Below are 21608 nucleotides of genomic sequence, written 5' to 3' on the forward strand. Positions count from 1 at the left end.
GGTTTGATGGTTCTGAATATGCGTGTAAAGCCATCAGAAACACCAGGGAAAGTGTTCATAGGGCGTGCATCAGAATCGTTACAATTGTATCACGAACGCTTGGGTCATCAAAACAAGCGTCACGTTTTAAGTGTTCTAAAATTGCATGGCATTGATGTTAAAGATGGTGAAGATGTATTCTGTGAAGGGTGTGTTTATGGGAAACAACACAGAAACAGTTTTAGTTCTCGTAAAGACAGAGCTAAGGTACCAGGTCAAGTAATAAGTGCAGATGTGTGTGGAGCTATGTCTGAAAAGTCGCTAGGGGGTGCCAAATATTTCGTGTGTTTCAAGGATGACTACACAAAGTTTCGGCGGGTATTCTTCCTACAACGCAAAGATGAAGTGGCTGATAAACTAAAACAGTTTCTAGCAGAAGTTGATCAGGTAGGACATAAAGTGAAACAGTTTGTATCGGACGGTGGTAGAGAATTTGATAACAAAGAAGTACGGAGAATTCTCGAGCAACGTGGAATTGAAGTACGGATGTCAATGCCATATACACCAGAACAAAATGGTGCAGCGGAACGCGAAAATCGCACGTTAGTAGAATGTGCTAGGTCTATGTTACACTCGAAAGATCTACCAATCAAACTCTGGGCTGAGGCGGTAAACACCGCGGCATACGTACTTAACAGAACGGGTCCAACAACAGTTACAACGAAAAGTCCGTATGAACTTTGGTATGGTAAAGACAGGCCTAATATAAATCATTTAAAAGTGTTTGGAGAAGATTGTTATGTGCACGTTCCAAAACAAACACGTCAAAAATGGGATCGAAAAAGTGTCAAGGGAGTGCTAGTTGGCTACTGTGGAGATAGAGATGGTTATCGTATTTTTGTACCGTCGTCAAATAAAATATTATTAAGTCGTGATGTTAAATTTGTTCCCGAAAAGAGTTTTGAACTGAGAAAAGCGGACACCGGTAGTGAATCAGCTACATTGAACATCAAACACGAGGTTTCTGCTCAAGAGGAAGTTGCTGAAGATGGAAGCTCAGTAACTAATGAGTCACAGGAAAATGAAAGAAAAGTAACATGGAACTTCGTGACCGAGAGACGATCAGAAGACCATCCTACTTTAACGAGTATGTAATGGTGGCTGCTGTAAATGACAATCTTCCAAATTCATATGAGGAAGCCATGAATTCTCGTGACAGCAAATTCTGGAAAACAGCTATGGATGAAGAAATGACTTCACTGTACGAAAATGATGTTTGGGATTTAATCGAGTTACCAGAAAACAAGAAGGTAGTGGACTGTCGTTGGGTGCTGCGTGTGAAAACCAAAGCTGACGGTAGCATTGATCGTTACAAAGCCAGACTTGTGGCAAAGGGTTACATCCAAAAGCCAGGTGTTAACTATGACGAGACTTTCAGCCCTGTTGCAAGGTACGATACAGTGCGGACAGTGCTAAGTGTTGCTGCAAATGAGGGTCTTAAGCTTGAATAGTTTGACGTAAAAACAGCATTTCTATACGGTGAACTGGAAGATGAAGTGTACATGAGACAACCAGATGGTTACGATGACGGTACCGGTAGGGTTTGTAAGTTAAAGCGTAGCCTGTATGGACTGAAACAGGCACCTAGATACTGGAATGCACGGTTTGTACGGTTCTTAAAACAGTGTGGCTTAAAAGCATCGGATGCTGATCCGTGTCTCTTTATACGTGAAAAAGACGGACAGAAGTTGTTGGTAACCATATATGTAGATGATGGATTGATTGCAGGGACTGATGGTGAACACATTGAGGAATTTCTAATGAACCTCAAACGTGAATTCAAAATTACAGTTGGTTCCTTGGATAGCTTCTTAGGAATGCAGATTAAAAGGGAAAGTGACGGGTCAATCTTTCTGCACCAAAGCAACTATAGCAAGAAGATTCTTGAGCGTTTTCGGATGGATGAAGCCAATAAAGTTGCAGTGCCTATGGTTAAAGAGGAAGCTGTAGATGATGCGGAGGACATCTCCGGTAAAGTACCCTATCGGGAAGCCGTAGGAAGCTTGATGTACCTAGCAATAGCTACAAGACCGGATATTGCTTATGCTGTGGGTCAAGTTTCGCAAAAGTTAGAAAAACCTACAAAAAGTGACTGGGAAGCTGTGAAACGAATAATGAAGTATCTACGAGGTACAACGGACTATGGCCTGTTTTACCGGTACAAATATAAATTCGGAGTTCTCGAAGCATACACCGATGCTGATTTTGCTGGGGACAGCAGGACAAAACGTGCGACGTCTGGGATGGTGTGTAAGTACAGTGGTGCAGCGATTACGTGGCTGAGTCAGAAGCAAAAGTGTGTAGTACTCTCAACCACAGAAGCAGAATTTGTGGCTGCCAGTGAAGGCGCAAAGGAAGTGATTTGGTTGATCCGTATGTTGAGTGAGATTTCTGAGATCACCAAAATTCCAACACTCTTGATTGATAATGCGAGTGCAGTGAAATTAATAAGAAATCCAGAGTTTCACAAGCGATCCAAACATATTGATGTTAGATATTACTTTGTGCGTGAAAAATATCTAGCTGGTATTTTAAGTGTGGAACACATAGATGGTCAACATCAAGTACCTGACATTATGACCAAACCATTAGCGCGTGTGCGTTTTGAAACTCTTAGAGATGCAATGAACGTGTGCGAAAGGCAGTGAAAAAAAAAAAAAAAAAAAAACAATATTTGAGAGGAAGTGTTATGGAAAGCAAATATTGTTCTGTGAAGACTGTATACTGTGGCTTTGTGATGGCCGATCTTGAAAGTTTACAGACTTGAAATATATATACTGTGAATTCGCTGTTTTGGTTGTCACTTGTTTTTTAGTAATGAAGTAGCGCCTTGACAACAAAATTGACTGCAAGCATATTATACGTTTCTTTTTGTATTCTATATAAATATTTTGTAGCTTGTTGGTTACTATTAAATACATTTGAAACGTCCTTCACATTTAAATCCATGGCACAACAAAAATATTTAACCTTCCATTCCAGTTGGATATTCACTAAACTTTAAGAAATCTTATCAAAATCTGAAACTTGCTGCAGAAAGTGAAATATGATGAGCAAAATGAACATACGTGGAGACTTGAAAGTAATAGTTTGGTATTAGGGTTAGAGTTATGCTACACATAGCATTGCTGTTTTCTTTGTGAGTGGGACAGTAGAATAAGGAAAATGCACTACACACAAAGGAAATGCCCTATTTGTGCGTCTCTTAATCCCGAAATTAAGAATATAAAAGAGCAAATATAGAAGAATAAAAAGATCTTGTCAATCTGAAGAAAATTTTCTGCCTCCTCTCCACATCAAATTGGGCCTTTTGAAAGTATTTATAAAAGGATCAGAAAATGAAGGACAATGATTTAAGCATCTCCAGCAAAAATGATGGATATACTGCATGCAATACTAACTTACAAATATTGTTTATCTTTCTGTAATTCAAATGTGCCATATACATAATTTTTCACATCTAGTTTGCATTGTAGATAAAAATAATTTTCTTAACAGACGTAAATGTCAAGTATATCTAGTTTTCTTTAAAATTCATTCCAACATTCTGAAAAAAATAGAGCTAATATAGCATATGTTACTTCATATTCGTAATCAATAAGTCAAAAAATATGAGAAACACATACTTCCGTTCAGGAAAGAGAGAAAAAGAAATTAAAATTTGTCGAAAAATTTGATTTATGTACGTAAGGTTTGATTTGAGTCGTATTTTTTAAAATGAATTTCTAGAAATAAAGAATTAGAGTTAATTTCCATGATTGTTTCATTTAAGAGTCGGAAAGGTTGTAAATCAAACCAATCATGTTGAAATTCTACTTTTTCTTTTTTCTTAAATCAAAGAAGAAAATCTATTTAGAAGATGGCCAAATTAGACACATTATTTTTCTTATCATTTCAAGTTCCACCGTTATTATGTTAGTACTCTGATACTTTTTTCATACAGATTGTATTTGCTCTTCGATTGCACATTAATATGAAGCTATTGCATTAATACAGTAAATACCCATTCAGTTCTTAACCCAGTCATTATTACTTGTTTTCTATCATCATTTCACAATCCCGACTACCTTAAAAACAACATTTGTTCATTTAAATTTGTCATTATACTAAAAGATGTATTCCTTATGTAATAAAGTGTTTTAAAATAAGTTGAGCTATTATGAAAGTTATAATGAACCCTTTAGATATATTTACATACATTCTATACCTCCGTGTGAGGGAGCTAATGGTGTAAAGAGAAACATCAAAGTTGACATTTATGAAATTACATGCATGAGCGTATCAAGGAGAAAACTTGTTTTGATCTCCAATCAGCTTATCTGGAATGAACCATAGGTACAACGCCCAGTGAAAGTGAGTGTGGTATAGCTATATGCTAAACTATAGGTTTACATAAGCTGGAAAAACATACAAAAAAACTAACAAATATATCAAATGCCTTGAAAAATTTCTAAATATGCTTAGTTTACGTTAGTTGTTATACAAAGTATCTGAACATTTTTTTTATTAAATGTCGAAATGCAATTAATCATGTTAACATTGCATACTTAATTAGTGTGAAATAAAAATATATATATAAATTGGACAATAACATTGGATTTTTGAAATACTTCTATTGAAGTTTAATGAATAATCTCATCGTATTTGTATTTTTGTTTTATTCTGTTTTCAAATATCAAGACTAAATAAATAATATTTTAAAGGATTTTGGGATTATTAATATCCAGTGGCGTATTTAAGGAGGCCTTAAGCCTCCCGAAATTTTATTTACTATTTTCAAGTAAATTAAATATCTTGCAGAATTTTCACATTTCCAAGAATGAAGTTAGCAAAGGTCCCCCGAAACAAAATTGTAAATACACCACTGTTAATATAATTTATTCTTGGTGTGCTGCGAAATTGCAAGCATAGATTTTATTTTAAAATATAATTAATTATACTTACCCTGTTTCTCAACTTCTCCTTCATGAACGTCTTAAAAACATTTATAAGTCCATAGATAAATGTTTGAGCATTTATCACATGTACTTGTTTTAAGCTTTGTGGATAGGCCTCCTGGAATATAGAATGAGAACAATGTACATATTATGGTAGAAACGAAGAATTAAGTAACAATTTTCGTTTCTGACTTATTATTACAATAAAATAATTAATTTCAAAAATTTTTCTATTTATTTGTGATATCTGCTGTAAATTATCTGGCTTTCCAATTCAAACGGTCTCATATAAAATTCAAGACAACATAAAACTATTACCAGGTTTTGTTCATTTTATATTTACTTCGATGGCTAAATCTCTTCTATTTCAATTTAGAAAATAAGTCAACTAATAATAATAAACTAAAATTACTTTTTCAGTGTTATGTTTTACTTGCTATCTTAGCCTGTTCTTATTTAATAATTAACGTTTCTTGTTACTTTTGTATTTCGATTGTAGATTCTTAATGTTTCATACTTATCTTTCTGTGAATTGAAAATTAAATGTAATGTATTCTGCAAGTGCTTAAGTAATGCCAAACTTTGAAGGAATATATGAAGATGAACTTTGCGAGATATCCCATTACATAAGGTTATTATGAACATTGGACGAGTAATAAGGTACTTTTAGAGGTATAAAAGTCACCGAGAATGAAAATACATTTACTGTTCGCCCATTCGGCTGAGACCTCTAGTTAGCAGAGTGCCAAGGAGAGTCTATCTTAATGAAAGGAGAGAAGTATAAAAAAGAAGAGGAAGAAAGGTGTTGGTTGTTCGCGTCGACGGTAAAGGTATTGTTTGAACAGTGTTACCGACCCGACAGTAAATCTATACCTGATAAGATTTTATAAATAATAATATGAGAATGAAATCAAAGTGGGCCTACATCACTGAAAACATGATAAATAATCGGTGATTATTGTCCGTAGGGCATGACTGGGGATCTACGGTGCAAGATGAAAAAAAAATGGAGGAGGGGATAAGCACAATATTTTGCCTAAGATTTTACTATCACTGGCAGGGGCAGCTTTAGAATTTTAATTTTGGGTAGGCCCGCTCCCTCGCTTATGGATACATATACAAATTTGATTGATAATGACAGTAGGGAATTACTTTTACAAGTGGTTCATGCTATTTGTTAAATAATTATCTACCATTAATATAAATAGTGGAAAATATATTTACTCTTTATTGTATCTTTTAGAATTAATATATTTTTCAAAATTTGTGGGTAGGCCCTGGCTACCCGCTAAAGCCGCCACTGATCACTGGTTGACGGTATTGGCTCCATCATAATAACATATACACAAAACGACGCACGTACACATACACACACACGCGCGCTCTCACGCAAGCATAAATACGAAACAGATAAGAGAAAGAACTAGAAAAATACAGTAAACTGCACAGGCACAAACGTATGGCTACTGTAGAGAAAGACAATAACTTATGCCCTCTCGCAAGTTGTTGGCGCAATCAACCGAATATCGAAGCCCCTAAAACATAATGCTAGGCTGCATTTAAAATGCGCGCGCTCTGTTCACTGCGTGATATCATCGCCTGACCAGAATGTACTGCTGACCTGGAACCAATTTACGTAGGCTGGCAACTATGTTTAAACTTTCAACTTTCTTTCTCTCACTCCCAGAAGAGAAAACAAACACTTGTTGTCCGTACATACACATACCTATTTTTTGTAATGGACTCTTCTACTTTTGTCATGCGCAGAAGTGTCGAGGGACCTAATGCCCGAGGGTAAACAGTATTAAGATAACTTAATTAGACACCTTTATGACCTAGGTATATCAGTTTGAAAAATTATGTGGAAAATATCTTCACACTCGCTTTCGCTATTGCTAAGCAAAGTATTATCCAAAACTGTAAGGGTTTGAACGATGGATACAAATTTAATTAAGTTTCAAATTATATTTTTCTTTTTCTCTCTCTTTTTTTTTTTTTTTTTTTTTTTTTTTTTTTTACAACCAATAACTGCTCACCTGAGTTACATTTAATTTTTACTTCTAGCTTTTTCTGCAGCTTATAGCCTGAAAGTAATATTTGTCCACTCATGCTTGTTGGAACTATTTGTAATGTCTTTTATGAATCACTTACTACTATTACTACTACTACTACTACTACTACTACTACTACTACTACTACTACTACTACTACTACTACTACTACTACTACTACTACTACTATACTACTACTACTACTAATAATAATAATAATAATAAATAAGAAAACTGCAAAAAGAGAGGAAAACTAACATGAAACATAATGAAGATAAAAGTCAATTAAGCAGAAATAATTGCTTGTCAACACTGTGAAAATTGTCAAGCTCTCTATCTATCTAAAACAATCAAAGATAAACTAAGGACAACAGTCTTAAAATTACATTTTAGCTTAATGTTGCTAAAGTTATTGCTTAAACAATCAGTCAGGTCTCATAAAAATTTCAGTTGCTTATATCGTAAGTCTAAATCTGTATGCTTAAAAATTCTGTCAATATTTTTTTAAATATCACATTTCCAATATAGAGAAACAAAAATCGTACTGTTCCTTATGCTTTGATTTGGTACTTTAAAACGTATGTTTCGTAAATATCATTCACTGTTATACATATGTTTTATATATTCGAAATACAAGCCACTGTTTAAAAACAAAACCTACTATCTTTCTGGCACCTTGTGTGCAATGGAATTTATGTGGTAACAAACCTTCAACTGACTGTTATATGTAATACCTAAATCTTTAATAGTGTTTATTTTCTCTAATTGTATACCTTGATCTCGTATTTACTGACATAATATTGCGTTTTATTGTGTGTCATAAATTTTGTTTTCTTACCATTAATTTTAGTAAGTTTTCCTACACCACGTATTTACTGTATCTAAATCTTGCTGTAGTAAATAGTTATCATACTCATTGTTGACTAATCTGAACAATTTTGTATCGTCAATATATAAAATAATGTTGAAGTATTTGAGTTTTTCCAACAGATCTTTTAAAAAATGAAGAAAATAAGAGGGGCTCCAAGAGCGACCGTTGCAGTATCACATTTTTTTTACATAATTTGCACGAAAATATACAGATCCAATTTTCACTTTGTGCTTTCAATTTGACAGATAGCTTTCAAACCAGCACATGTACAAGGGTGACAACTTCCTAATAAGATATTTATGACTGACAGAATCAAATGTTTTTGAAATATCTATGTATATGTTACATCAACCTGCATTTTGTTCTTGAATTTGTAGTAGGTGAAGTCTATAAAATGGATTAAATTGGTTATAATTAGTCTGTAAAATGGATTAGATTGGTTATAATTGACTTGCCTTTATAAATGTTGAAAACCATGTTGAAAATCATTTGAGATATTTCTTACATTAATATTTAAAATATTTCTTACATTAATATATATGTGTGTATGTGGAATTAGTTTAAACATATTCGAAAATAATGAAGCGTTAAATATATTTGCCAAGTTAGTTGAAAACTTAGTTGCCTAAGTTGTTGTAAGCATTTTTACGTGGAGAACAGAACAATATTGAGTATTATCAGATGTGTCATCAAGTCGCTATATTACATCATGTCTTGTTTTCACTATTAAAAGTGCTTTTGGGAAATAAGGGCACCGGGAAATAACCATCTTGTGCCATAAATGCTCAAATAATGTTGTTGTAAGTTAAATAATTTGTTTGTATAGTTTAATTTATTTGTACAAAATCGTGCAAATGGCGGAATCCGCCATTTGCATTGTTTGGCCGACCAACTGGCCGAAGTGCCTGTAATATGTCATAAAAGAAGTATAGATTAGGATATATTATTTAAAAGTTAAATTATGTCTTAGTGTAAAGAAAATATATGTGAAAAGAACAATTAGTCAACTCCGAGAAAAAGTAAAAATGTCATAATCAGGTAAAAAATAGTCAAAGTCGGGATGGAGTTCCAACGGGCAGAAGAGGGCCTGTTACCCAGTTGGCCAGGGTGAAAATATTGAATAAAATGGAAAATATATGATATGAATACGTGAAAATTAGATGTAATTATGTATAAATGTTTTCATGAACAAATGTGATGCGTGTAAATGATAACAGATGAGAATTTTCCACTTTATACACTTCCTCTTCGACAGCTCACTATTCTAGGTGTTAACACTGTCACAATCACCGTGGAACTCCTATTACATCAAGAGTCCAATACAACACGGACCTTGCGTTTCTCAATTATTGACATTTTCATTAATATGTGACTTTTCTTTTCTGTTACTTCTTCTTCGTTTACTGTCTGATGAAGCATCAGCGAAAGTAGTTACAAGAAAATAAGTTTTATTTGCCTGGTAATGGTGATTCAACTAGTTTCTGCTAAGTAAATCGTTTTCCATGTCCATTTTAGGATTTCTTTGTCCCACTTAAGTACATATGATCCAGATAAACAAATAAATAATATATTGATGCAACAATGAAAAAAAAAATATAGTCCTATTATGAAATCTTTATGCTTCAATCTGTCAGTCACGATCCTAATAATTCACATGCAGACTAATATTTATAGTATTGCGATATCGAACTAGCGTGTATGTGAACTATGTCGGCTGTCTTATTCAGTGTATCCATCCTGCTAATAATTCTACTAATTACCTTAAGTGGGCTTCATCTCTACACTGAAACGTTTCCGCCAAAGTAAAGATATACTTTTTCTTGTATTGAGGTCTTAAACACGTATGCGAAGTTTATCGGTTTATTCCAGGAACACCCTGTAAGAAGGCAGCGGTTCTCGCAAAGTATGACATTGAACTTTTAGATTCGAGGAGTAAAGCAATAAGACACTTAAACCAGCTAGCAGATTAAATTTGTATACAAGGGCAACATTTTTTACTGAAGACCTAATACCATGAGGGAAGATTAATGAAACTGAGAAAACGTAAAAGAAAATAGATATTGTTTTCATAGAACAGTTTTTGCAGTAAACAAAATACATGTTTCACTTTTACCTGTATGCATGCTAACAGTTTTCTGATTTGCAAAACAGTTATCTTAGTCAAGTGAGACATTTTCACATCTTTAACGTCAAAGATAATAACATAGCCTGGTCGTATCTCTTCCTTCACCAGCGATATATCGATGTTTGTGACGAAGTATTTAATTACTTCATTGAAATCAAACTTTGCCGGTTCAACGTCCTTCTTCAGTGCATTATAAACTACTCGGTATCCTTCTGGAGTAAGAGATGGCAACCAAAATGAGTACCTGAAATGATATAAAACTATTACTAATATGAGTAGTAAAAATTTTTATGTTGCAAAAATGTGCAGTGAACATTACTAAATATTTAGGAATGGACTCTCATTTACTTTAACACTCTTTAACTGTTATACCGTAGTGCTATCAGAAATGTTTCCCAGCTTTATCATCGTGATAATCGTTACATATATGTGCATGGGGATCCCTGGTTCGATCCCAGCTCGCGCCAAGTGAACTTTGTGGTGGGCAAACACCGTATGCGTAGGTTTCCTCGCGGTTCTCCCGTTTCCACCCACTTTCTTCATTCCACCACTTCACTCATTTCTCATCATCACCGTCTCATTTAGCCTACCCGGCATAACCGTGGAACATAAAACTTAAGGATTTCAAAATCTTTGAGTTTTACGTCCCACGGATATGCCGGTTAGCATAACCAGAGGTGAACGCTCTACCACTGAGCCACCGTGGCCCTTCAAAGATTTCATTTACTCTCATTTCTGTTTTATATATATATTGAAAAAACACTAAGTTATGAAGAAAACAGTACTATATATCTATTACCACTCTTTGTATCCAATCGCTGTTTTGTATCTACAAATGTCTCGAGGGTAAAAGGAAAAGCTAAACGGGGAAGAGATGCCGGGAGAGAGAAATCACAACTTATGCGAGGACAACGATGAAATGAAATGCTCTTGTCAGTAAACTAAGAAGAGGAGCTGGAGAACGCTTGCGTTTGTGATTCCACTACTACTAGCTTGGAAGTTTCTTTACTAATTTTGAGTGACAATAGGAGAAAATAAAATTTTGTGACCGTGAAAAGAAAAATCGAATTCAAGTTTTCAATGAATTTACACCAATATTTCTCAACCAGTGTGCCCCGAGATTCTACGTGTATGCTGCTAAACGTTTGAGGCAATGTGATAATGAAGTTGAAACATAAATAAAAATAATATAAGTCAATATAAGTTTGGAAAAAGAAAAAGGGACAAGAAAAATATTGCAATTATGTCTAAGAATATTTATTTTCCAGAGACGTTTAAGAATGGATACTAGTAATTAATGCGAAAGATGAGCTTTTTGTTTTTTACACAAAAGTTTAATTGATGTTGAAATCGATGAGAAACACATCCCTATTTCTAGATCACTAAGAAAATCTCTCATGTTTCTTTCTTTCTTTCTCTCTCTCTCTCTCTCTCTCTCTTTTTTTTTTTTTTGTGTGTGTGTGTGTGTGTGGTGTTTATCAGTGTCGAAGAACTCACGTAGCACAAGTAGATATTTGAAAAGCATACCAAAGTATTCAATGTTTATTCCCCTATTTCTGGACATTCTTCATTCATCAACAGTCAAAAGTTGATAATGACTCATCATGTTTCAAACATTTACTGTTTCAAACTGGTGAATTCTGCAGACATGTTATAAGAATTGTGCAACCAGTCATACTGAGTGATGGAGGCAAAAATAGTTATCCTGAAATTCTCGGAGATGATTTACTTATAAAGTTAGATCGGAGGTCACATTTCCGTGTGCATCTATTTCGAAAATCAGAGGAAATATCAAAGAATTTTCTATTCAATTTGTGGTCTCCATATTCTAAGTTATTCTAAGTATCTACTGATTTTATCGCTTGAAGCTAGCACATACTCTTGCTTTCCTAGCATACTCTCCTTTAAGTGATTTAAATGACTGAAGATATCATCCAGTTTTACAAATCATTCCTTGTCCTTTAACTCAGCAATAAAGTATGTATTTTCAGTACTAAAGAAATTTAATAGATCACTTTCCAGTTTAAAAGAAATCTTGCAAGCACTTTGATAACCAACCAACAAATATCTATATGAAGAACTATTGTGTCGTGAATAGTTCGTGGCAAATTTATTTGAGTATTCTCGACCTTTAGACAAATAGTTCTAAGTTCGATAGAGAATGTCTTTGCCATTCTGATCCTCACGATATATGAAGCAGTGTGTTGAGCCAATATTGTGGAAATCTTTCTTCAGTCCACTTCCTTTCAACTTTTCAGTCATTGCATGTTCCCATCTCTACAAATAGAATGAAATTCTTCCAGGACAATCCATTTAGCTGCAAAGTGCTGGATTTGATCTATGTATTTATATTATTTGGATCGTATGTACTTAGTTGATCTAGTTTTAATTCTATATCTTGATCTAGTTGAAGTTGAAAATAATTCACTGCATAATAAGTAATGTTCAATTACTGAATCCTGATCAATAAATCTCACTTAGCTTAGTAACGGGCTGTTATTTCTTATATCAGTTGATTCATCAAGCTATAGCGTAAATACTGGGCCATCACTTAGCTTTTCATCCACTAGGCTCTGGATATCTAAAGACATGTGATCCTCCTAGAAATGGTATCATTTTTCAATGGAAACAAGGATATTTCTTGTTGTGCGTTCACACGTATAATCGATTTTACTACGATATTTTATTACAGGTATGTAAATTTACTTCCTTAACGATAATATGGGATTGCATTCTTTTGGCTACGATCTCAGCAGCTTCAGAGCTGGCTACTTGGGATTTCTTAAAATATAGTTACAGTTTTTACTTACTTTCCTTCTGATGACAACGATCGGCGAAAATGGTTCCTGTCTTTTCCGGATAAGTGATTATGTTTGGTGTTGATGTAATGCGCCGCTAATCTATACCTACACCTCAGCGCATTACTTAGTATTTGTACAAGGGAAAATTTGACACTGGTCTGTATCTTCAGATACTAAAATTAAAATATACATAAAATTAATATTTTTTTCGAATCGATAATAATAAAAAAATAAAAAAATAGTTGATGAATTCAAGAAGATTGAAGATTAATTAAAACATCTCCTTTAAGAATTGCTGTCCAGAATTAAATATATCTTTTGAAGGTAAAAATATGTTTAATGTTAATTATTTATTTGTGGCAGGAGATATGAAAGAAATAAAAATGTACTAATTTTAAAGTTTAGGTCGGAGAGACTTTTCTCTCCCTGAACCGTTTCTTCCTCCGATCAATAACAATGATAATCTAAATGTTAGAATATAAAGTAAATTTTATATGTAACAAAATTTTATGTCTGCGAATATATCCATGAAAACTAATACTACAGAAATCCAATATATTTAATAACGAAGTGAAATGGATCTGATTTTATAGAATGTACATCGTGGCGAGAAATGTTGTTTCGTTATTATTTTCTGGAACAAGTTTATTTTAATGGTTCCAAACTACATACTCTAGACTACATATGACTCTAGAAAGGACGCGATGTGCAGAATCCTGTCAAAATCAGAAGACACAAGGATCATTAAAATATATGTTCAGGATATATTTATGAAGTATTTATAAATCAAATTTACAATAATCATAGTGCAAATTTTATTTCAAAAAATTAAGAAAATTTAGTATAACATATCCATTTTCTCAGTTTCGCCGAGCTACGATGTTTTCATTCACAGATGTTATTTCACATGTTATCCATGAACTTGTTTAATCTTTTGTATGCTTCAGGTATTTTCCCGTAACACAAGCTAAACGGGATGGCGACCGCTGCGTGATGGGCCAACGCTTCAGACGTTTCCAACGTTTGTCAACATTTAAATATTCTTCAACACAAGTTATTGTTGTAGTATAATAATAATAAAGGAATTCCGCATAACAACAAATCACATCGATATAAATATAATATATATACCACAACAAGTAGCGAATCAATAACAAAGTATAGGAAAGAGCTCACTCAAGAGAGGGTTGATTTCTTTTGTCCTGTACATTGAAATGTATTTTCAGTTTACTAGTGTCCATGCATTCGTTGCTTAGTTTTTTTTTTTTTTTCTCCATACATAACACATTCTGAAATAAGATGGCATTCAGGCCTACTGAACGCAAAACTGATGTTCAAATAACTGTCTTGGTACATATCAATTATCTAGTAAATGTTGTGTCCTTCTGTATTGCCCTTGCTAAGTTTAAATTATTGCTAGGATGTATTTCGCTCTTATTTGTGTTGCTACTATCAGTTTCTATTACTGATTTATCTTCAACCTTTCTTCTCTTAATCAAAAATTTATCCATACTTAGCTTCAATAAAATAAAATAAAAAAAAATCTACAGAATATTGCAACCCAACTCAACTATATCAATTCAAATTTTATTCTATTACATGAATCTCTTTCAATATTATTGTGAACAACCCGTATCAGTGACTCTAGTATTTAATCTGAAAACATAGTACAGAAAACCTCAAACAAAGAAGTTTTAGAACTTTCAGCCTATAAACAACTGAATGATGAAGGCAAGCTGCATGCAAAGCAGTCTGAGCAATGTTGCCAACTAGTATGTTAATATGTTGCGAGTACATTCAAGAAAGTAGGCTGTGTCGTGACCAAACAAAAGTTGAAAACCATAGATTTACATGTTCCATGGCCTCTATATCTGAGAAAGTTATATATCGGTATCCGTTGTACTGTTCGTCCGTCCATCTTAGTGTATGTACTCACGCCCAAAGGTAAAATCGCTCAACGTATCTGGCCGAATTTAAACTGAAGGTTTTTTAAGATTCTCCAGTGAATTTTCAAATTTTCTTCCAACTTCAAAAAGTAATAGAATTTTGTAGAAGGTTAAAAAAATGTGATCTCAAAACCGGCTTAAATAATTTTACTTTTATTTCATACATTAATATTTCATAAATATCCCTATAATATGGTATAAGCAATTTCTCTAGGACCACGGTTATTTAAATTTAAAGTGAGTTTTTCCAGAAGATTTCCTCCAGAAGAGGAAGGGCTCAGACGACTTTTTTGATATTTACTAAACATAGCATGTCATTTTATATTTAGAAAGCTAAAACGGGTAGTTTACAGGTGAGATGAGACAACAATAATGGAATCTTGATGTTGAAAATAAATAAATAAAATCTAGATTTCGACGGATTTACATTTCATGATCAGTTCGTGTCTAAGTGTTTTTCAGGATTACGTCCTTGTGTTCGTTCCCATGTACAGAAGTCTAAAACCACACTATTTAACGTATGGACACCAAATTTTAAAAGGGAAATTCATAATTTTTATCCTACTCATAAAGATAAGGAAGCATTACTGGAGGATGAGAATCAAAAATAATGATTTTCTTACAAAAATAAATAAAGAAAAAATCTATTTATTAAGTTTATATTTTAAGTATTGCATAAGTATTAAAAGTCCTATAGAACAACTATGTCCATCCGTCCGTCTATCGACACGTATCAGAGCAAAAATGGTAAGAAATATCTCCTCCGAGAAATCTCTATTCAAACCGGAAGTGGTTCAAGTTTGCCATTTCTGTTTCAACGTTTATTTTCATAAAACAAAAACAGCGAGAAGTTGTTTTTTGCAAGCGATTTAACGTCTCAAGGCAATTTACTATAACTATACTGAACACTCTATCAAAACCGGAAGTGGTTCAAATTGAACATTGCTTCCAGTTTCAATACTGATTTCCGTAGAACAAAAACGGTAAGAGATATCGAGATGCGTTTTTTGCAATTGGTTCAGCGTCCCAGGCATAGTTTTCTCTCCTCTGTGAACCCTCTATTCGAACTGGAAATGGTTTAAATCTTTTCAGGTTTCAACATGTATCACCATAGAATAAAATGGTCATTAGATACCGACAAGCGTTTTTTTTTTTTTTTTTTTGTTTTTCCAATGATTCAGGGTGTTAAGACAACATACCATCACAACCCGTAATACTCTACCAAAACCAGAAGTTGTTGAAATTTACTACTACTTCTGGTTTCAATACTGATTTTCATCGAGCGAAAACAGTAAAAGATATCGAGTTACAGTTTCTTGGAATTGATTCGGATTCCCAAGAATAGGTTCCGCCTTCTCCATTAACCCTCTATTCAATCCGGGAGTGGTTCAATTAACAATTTCCGGTTTCAACATTTATCGCCATAAAACATAATTGGCAATGTATAGCGATAAACTATTTTCTACAATCGATTCAGGAGGTCAAGGGAACATACCATCAAAACCCGCAGCACTCTACCCAAAGCGCAAGTGGTTGAAATTAACTACTGTTTCCGGTTTCAATACTCATTTTCAGAGAACCAAAAGGGTAAGAGAAATCGAGATGCAGTTTTTTTGCAATCAATTTAGATTTCTTAGAGTATGTTCTATCTATTACATTAACAATATATTCAAACTGAAAGTGGTTAAAATTAACGATTTCCAGTTTCAATCTTTATCGCCATAGAACAAAAACAAAAAAATGAAATGAAATCTTTGTTTTACGTTCCACGCATATGCCGGTTAGGCTAAAGGAGACGGTGAAGATGAGAAATGAATAAAATGGTGGAATGAAGAAAGTGGGAGGAAACGGGAGAGCCCCGAGAAAACCCACGCACACGGTGTTTGTCCACCACAAAGTTCATTTGGCGGGGGCTGCGATCGAACCCGGGACCCCAAGTACCAGAGGTGAACGCTCTGCCACTGAGCCACCACGGCCCCTAGAACAAAAACAGGAAGACATAGTGAGTAATGGCTTTTTGATATGAATTCAGCGTCTGAGGACCAGATTCTATCTTTGATTTTATTAATCTTATGAAATTAGTAGTTATAGATAACTACTTCAAGTTTAATTATTCAATTCCCATAGTTTGAAAGTCTATCGTAGTTTTGCAGTGTGAAAGGAAACTCACTTGTTAATTTTTGGATATATTTTGTGTTCAAGGGGTTACCTACTACTACGCATTCGTTTTGAACAGCAGGAATGAAATATAAGTATTTTTGACATGTACAATAAATAAGATTAAGTCAACCTTATTACTGGTTCATTTTTACAGAAAAGATATAGTTCAATGAGTTAGCCTGTTGCATAAATTTTTTCTTGTACTATCTTCTAGTGGTACATATTTTCACCATTACATCTTATTAGTTTTCATCTACTATTTCCTTCTTTATCATGATATTTAGTGAGAGTACATTTGAAATATTCCAACATTCTTTTCAACCAAGTTCGTCTTAGTGTTTCGTTCACTGATGTGGAACATATGTTTATTATGAACCTATGTTGAGGGTAATCGTCTTGTCTTCTTTCCTTTGATTTTCAGAAATACAAAACAATTGAAAGGGGCATGAATTCTTGGAGGTTTCGAGGGATTTAGGCTCTTCACGTTATCTACGTATCGATCTGCAGATACAATTGTCCTTCCGTACGTGCAGAAGCTGGCAGAAATCATTCTTCGACAGGTCTAAATCAATTTCTAATTTGAGATTTGAAAAAGCATCTTTTCAAATCAACTTTCTATCTTATAATTGAGATAAATAATCTTATCAACAAATAAGATTTTCAAATATAGCTGTCGAGAGTTTGATACTAAATTGTCCTTACAGATCTACATTTTCTCTTTCTTTTCTAATTTCTAACTGCTAATTTTTGAATTCAGTCGAGAATCTTTTTACGTGTCCAATTAAGATAGAATAATTCAAATAAAACATTTGAAACCGATGGAATTTAATGAACCAACGATTAGATCTATAATATTTTGTTTTATGTTTACACTATATATTCGAATTTCGTGTTGCTTGGTATACATCAAAGAGCATACGCATAACTCTTACCACGTACCCAATGGAAAAGAACTTCTGTATAGAAGTTCCTAAAGGATCCCTGTCTATGAAAAACTCTGGCGATGCTGTCTTCATTGTAAAATACATGTCCAGCTTTCTTTTAGTTCGCTCCATACTTCCTCTGCATCCTTTGAGAAAATTCAGGAGGAATAATTCATCTGTTATTGAAAGAAAAATCATATAGAAACTGTTAGAAAAACATTTCTTACATAGAAGTCTTCGAGTGATTTCCTAAAAATATCAGGAAAGGATTAAAAATATGGAAAACAAAATTAAAATATAAAACATGCCAAAAAAGAAAAAAAAACTATGGAATAGAGTATTAGATATCTAATTATATACACGGGAAAATAGTAAAGCAAGGAAAGTCAATCTTACCTTAGTTATTTTGAACTAAGAGTTTGTACGGGGGTCAGTCAAAAAGTTCAGAAGTGTTGTTCTAGTTTTGGCATTTGTGACGCAATCACAGTGAATTTTGCACAGTAGAGTCCTTAGGTTGCCTAATTATGAATTCGACAAGTATTAACACGTCATAACAGACAATGTACGAGTAATGTACCTGAACGAAGGAGTGATGATGATCAGTTGATGTAATTTCACAGATTGAGCAACACACATGAAGTTCATATGCAGATTGGGGATAGTAGCTTCAGAGACTTTGATAGCCTTAAGAACAGTTTTTCATCACCGGATGTTTGGCTCTTCCTAAAGCTGAAAATGGGTCTTTACCGTTTCGCCAACGTAGAAGAGATCAAAACCAACGCAACACCTGTACTTCGGAAGATACCAAAATAGGGCTTTCGTCAGTGTTTTCTTCAACCTCAGGAGCGACGGAACAAGCGTGCCAACTATGAACGCGATTAAGTACATGTGTACTTATATTGTGGTAATAAAGAGCTACAACAGAATTCCGGGAACTTTTTGACTGCTCCTCGTATATTGCAATACTAATTCATATATTTTCAGGAAATACTCCATACCCATCCTCAGAATAAAGGCAAAGAGAGATTAAGAAAATAAAACAAAATTTCATTACGAGTATGTACAGGGACACAAAGTAGAATAGCACGAAAATTAAAAGCCAGATAACTAGATAACTAAAAATTGTCTGAAAAAGTCAATGATAAATTACCGAAAGTGTAACACAAGTTACTATTAATATAAAGCTTTGATCAGATTTTATTCGTTATTCTTAGTTATCAATAGAACCTAAACTAATGTAAATAGGAAATAAACAAATAAATAAATAAATAAATAAATAGAAATTTGTCTGATAAATGCAGTTATAAGTTCCCGAAACTGTCACATAATTATTGTTAATATACAGTTAGTGCTTTGGTCAGATCGACAGAACAAAAACAGTATAACTAAAGAATAAGAAGTAAATAACTAAAATTATGACTGATAAAGACAATAACAAATTACTGAAACTGTAATACAAGTTATTATTAATATATAGATAGTGTTTTGATGAGATTTTATTAGTTATTTTTAGTTATCGATATATCCAAAGCAAGTACAAATAGTAAATACATAACAAGTTAAGAATTAGCACATATATATACAATATTTTAAACATGGTACCGAAAATATATGCTAACTTATAAAATGATCTAATTTAAGGGTATCATTGCACTTACTGACAAAGACAAATGTAAATTTTTACACAACACAAACTCCTATTAACTTTAGAATTCTCTAGTTTCTGGTTCTTACTCTAGTGGCTTACCAATATTCTGAGGAAGATGTGCCTCCTTCGAGAGCCATTCTCTCAGACTCTGTAGAGTTAAAAGGGTCTCCTCATCTTCTTCAGCTTCTTTCGCTGGTTCATCCCATAGATCACTGTGATGAATCAATTCTGGTCTTATCAGGGTCATCGCAGTATCATCCAACTACGTTCATTGACTAATGAACTAAGATTTTCAACTCTTTTTAAGTCCAATCTATAACAAAAGAAAATATGAGCTTTAGAAATGAAAATAATTTACTGTTACAGGTTTGTGATTCTTTTGATACCAGAATGTTCTTTCACTTGTAAGGAAGACTAGTGTTTTATTTTTATATTTTAGTTTTCATAGTTGAATGAAATACGAAAACAATTAAAAAAAAATCAAAATAAGTATTAATTTTAATAATATTCAAGATGGGGTTAAATATAATCTTTCACTCCAGGAAGCATTTTACATCTTAATCTTTTAGAGTGACAGAGGACTTCTTGTATAATTATAATCTACATGTTGGGTGAAAGATTGCTTGGCGTTTTCAGTCTCCCAGTTTTGTCTGACTTTGTTTCACGTTCAGACGAACGAAACCCTTCATGGAATGGCTGAATTTCCGATTTTGTTAAGGCTATAAGAATGTAAAATGAAGGGAGCGAGCACTTCTTTCTTTGTGAGAATCGTTTTAAGATTAAAAAATGAAAGATTTGGTAGTTTTTTTTTTTTGTATATTAGTCCTTCATTTGATAATGTCTAATAAAAATCAAATTTTTGCAGTTGTATTATTGATAGGAACTGTCGTTTAACATTTAAAAGTTTATAAAATACGAGTTGTTGAGCAGTCTACTCAATATCGTAGTTATTGAGTAGTCAAGTGGATTAGGCTAACATATATTGATTATGGTTGTGATAGTTGCTCAGTGAGAGCATAAACAAGATTACGGTTTTACTGGTGAACATGTCTGTGAATATTTGTTAGATTAGGCTTCAGACGTGCATAACGTTCGTAGACTACATATTAGGCATATCACCTGGTTTTACTTATGATCGGGTCTCTCGGCTATGGAGACCCTTAAAAATACAGTACAGTGCGTTCAAAACGTTGCTCTGCAGTGGATGTAGGTACTTGTTATTATAAGGAAAGGATTAGAAACATTCACTTTTCTCCTTATGTGTGTGTATATATAAATGTCCGACGTAAACAGGAACAAAGCTAGACTTTTAACTTTCAACTCAATCGAGACGTATACTGCACAATAAAGACATTTCGCGTTACCATTTATTGTGCTCAAAGGTTGTGTTGTTAGAGTTCTGTTGAGTATGAACTAATATAGGTCAGTGTTAGTATGGTAACGATGGAAAAACAAGTTTTCTTTTTTCTTTTTTTTCTTTTTTTTTGTTTCGTGTATAAACAGAACATGTAAAACATTATTCATTGAAAAGTAGTTCAACAGTATTCGTTGAAGAGCATCAAGATCGACCTAAAACTCTATTGAGATACTGAGGGATGCTATCACATATAAGATATATACAATTTATCGATCCCCAATCTTTACATCGAGTGTAAGCAAAAAAAAAAAAATGTGTATAAGTATTGAACTGTACCTTCAACCTAGGATACACCATGTTCAACATTTACTGGAGTGGAGTGTTTCTATGTATCTCTTTACCATGATCCACTTCGGTGCAACTTCTTGATCGCATTATATTACCCTGGAATTTATTAACAGATCCCATCCGATTCTCACAAAACTTAGCATAGGCTCATTCCACGTCAATTCACTCAGGCCATGTCACCCACCAATTCAGATTTTAATGAAACTTCGTGTACTTGTTAACACTACTAAGCTATGACGACCTGTAAAATTTCTCTTCCCAATCCTAATAGTTTGGGAGAAATACAAGATCAAAGTTTCGGAATTTCAGGCATCCTGGTCGTTCTCGAGGCCAACTAATATTTCGTAGAGCTTAATACAAAAATTTATATCTCAGTATCTACGCAATGTATCACTTGGAAAC

The 21608-nt window shown here is 33.6% G+C and overlaps 1 protein-coding gene across 2 annotated transcripts in view; it reads right to left on the reverse strand.

The window, feature by feature from the left end:
• The window catches only part of LOC145691793 (alpha-tocopherol transfer protein-like), a 309517-nt gene that overhangs the window by 8572 nt on the left and 279337 nt on the right, over nt 1–21608 (reverse strand). For both annotated transcript variants that reach the window (XM_081767102.1, XM_081767104.1), the window contains exons 2-5: nt 19601–19814; nt 17870–18029; nt 10012–10267; nt 4984–5094 (exon numbers count right to left, since the gene is read on the reverse strand). In XM_081767102.1, the coding sequence (XP_081623228.1) occupies nt 4984–5094; nt 10012–10267; nt 17870–18029; nt 19601–19748 (675 nt within the window). In that variant the 5' untranslated portion in view covers nt 19749–19814. The remainder of the gene's footprint in view (nt 1–4983; nt 5095–10011; nt 10268–17869; nt 18030–19600; nt 19815–21608) is intronic.

The sequence above is a fragment of the Thermobia domestica genome, chromosome 8 (genome assembly GCF_964235325.1).
Source record: "Thermobia domestica chromosome 8, izTheDome1.hap1.1, whole genome shotgun sequence".
Classification (NCBI taxonomy): domain Eukaryota; kingdom Metazoa; phylum Arthropoda; class Insecta; order Zygentoma; family Lepismatidae; genus Thermobia; species Thermobia domestica.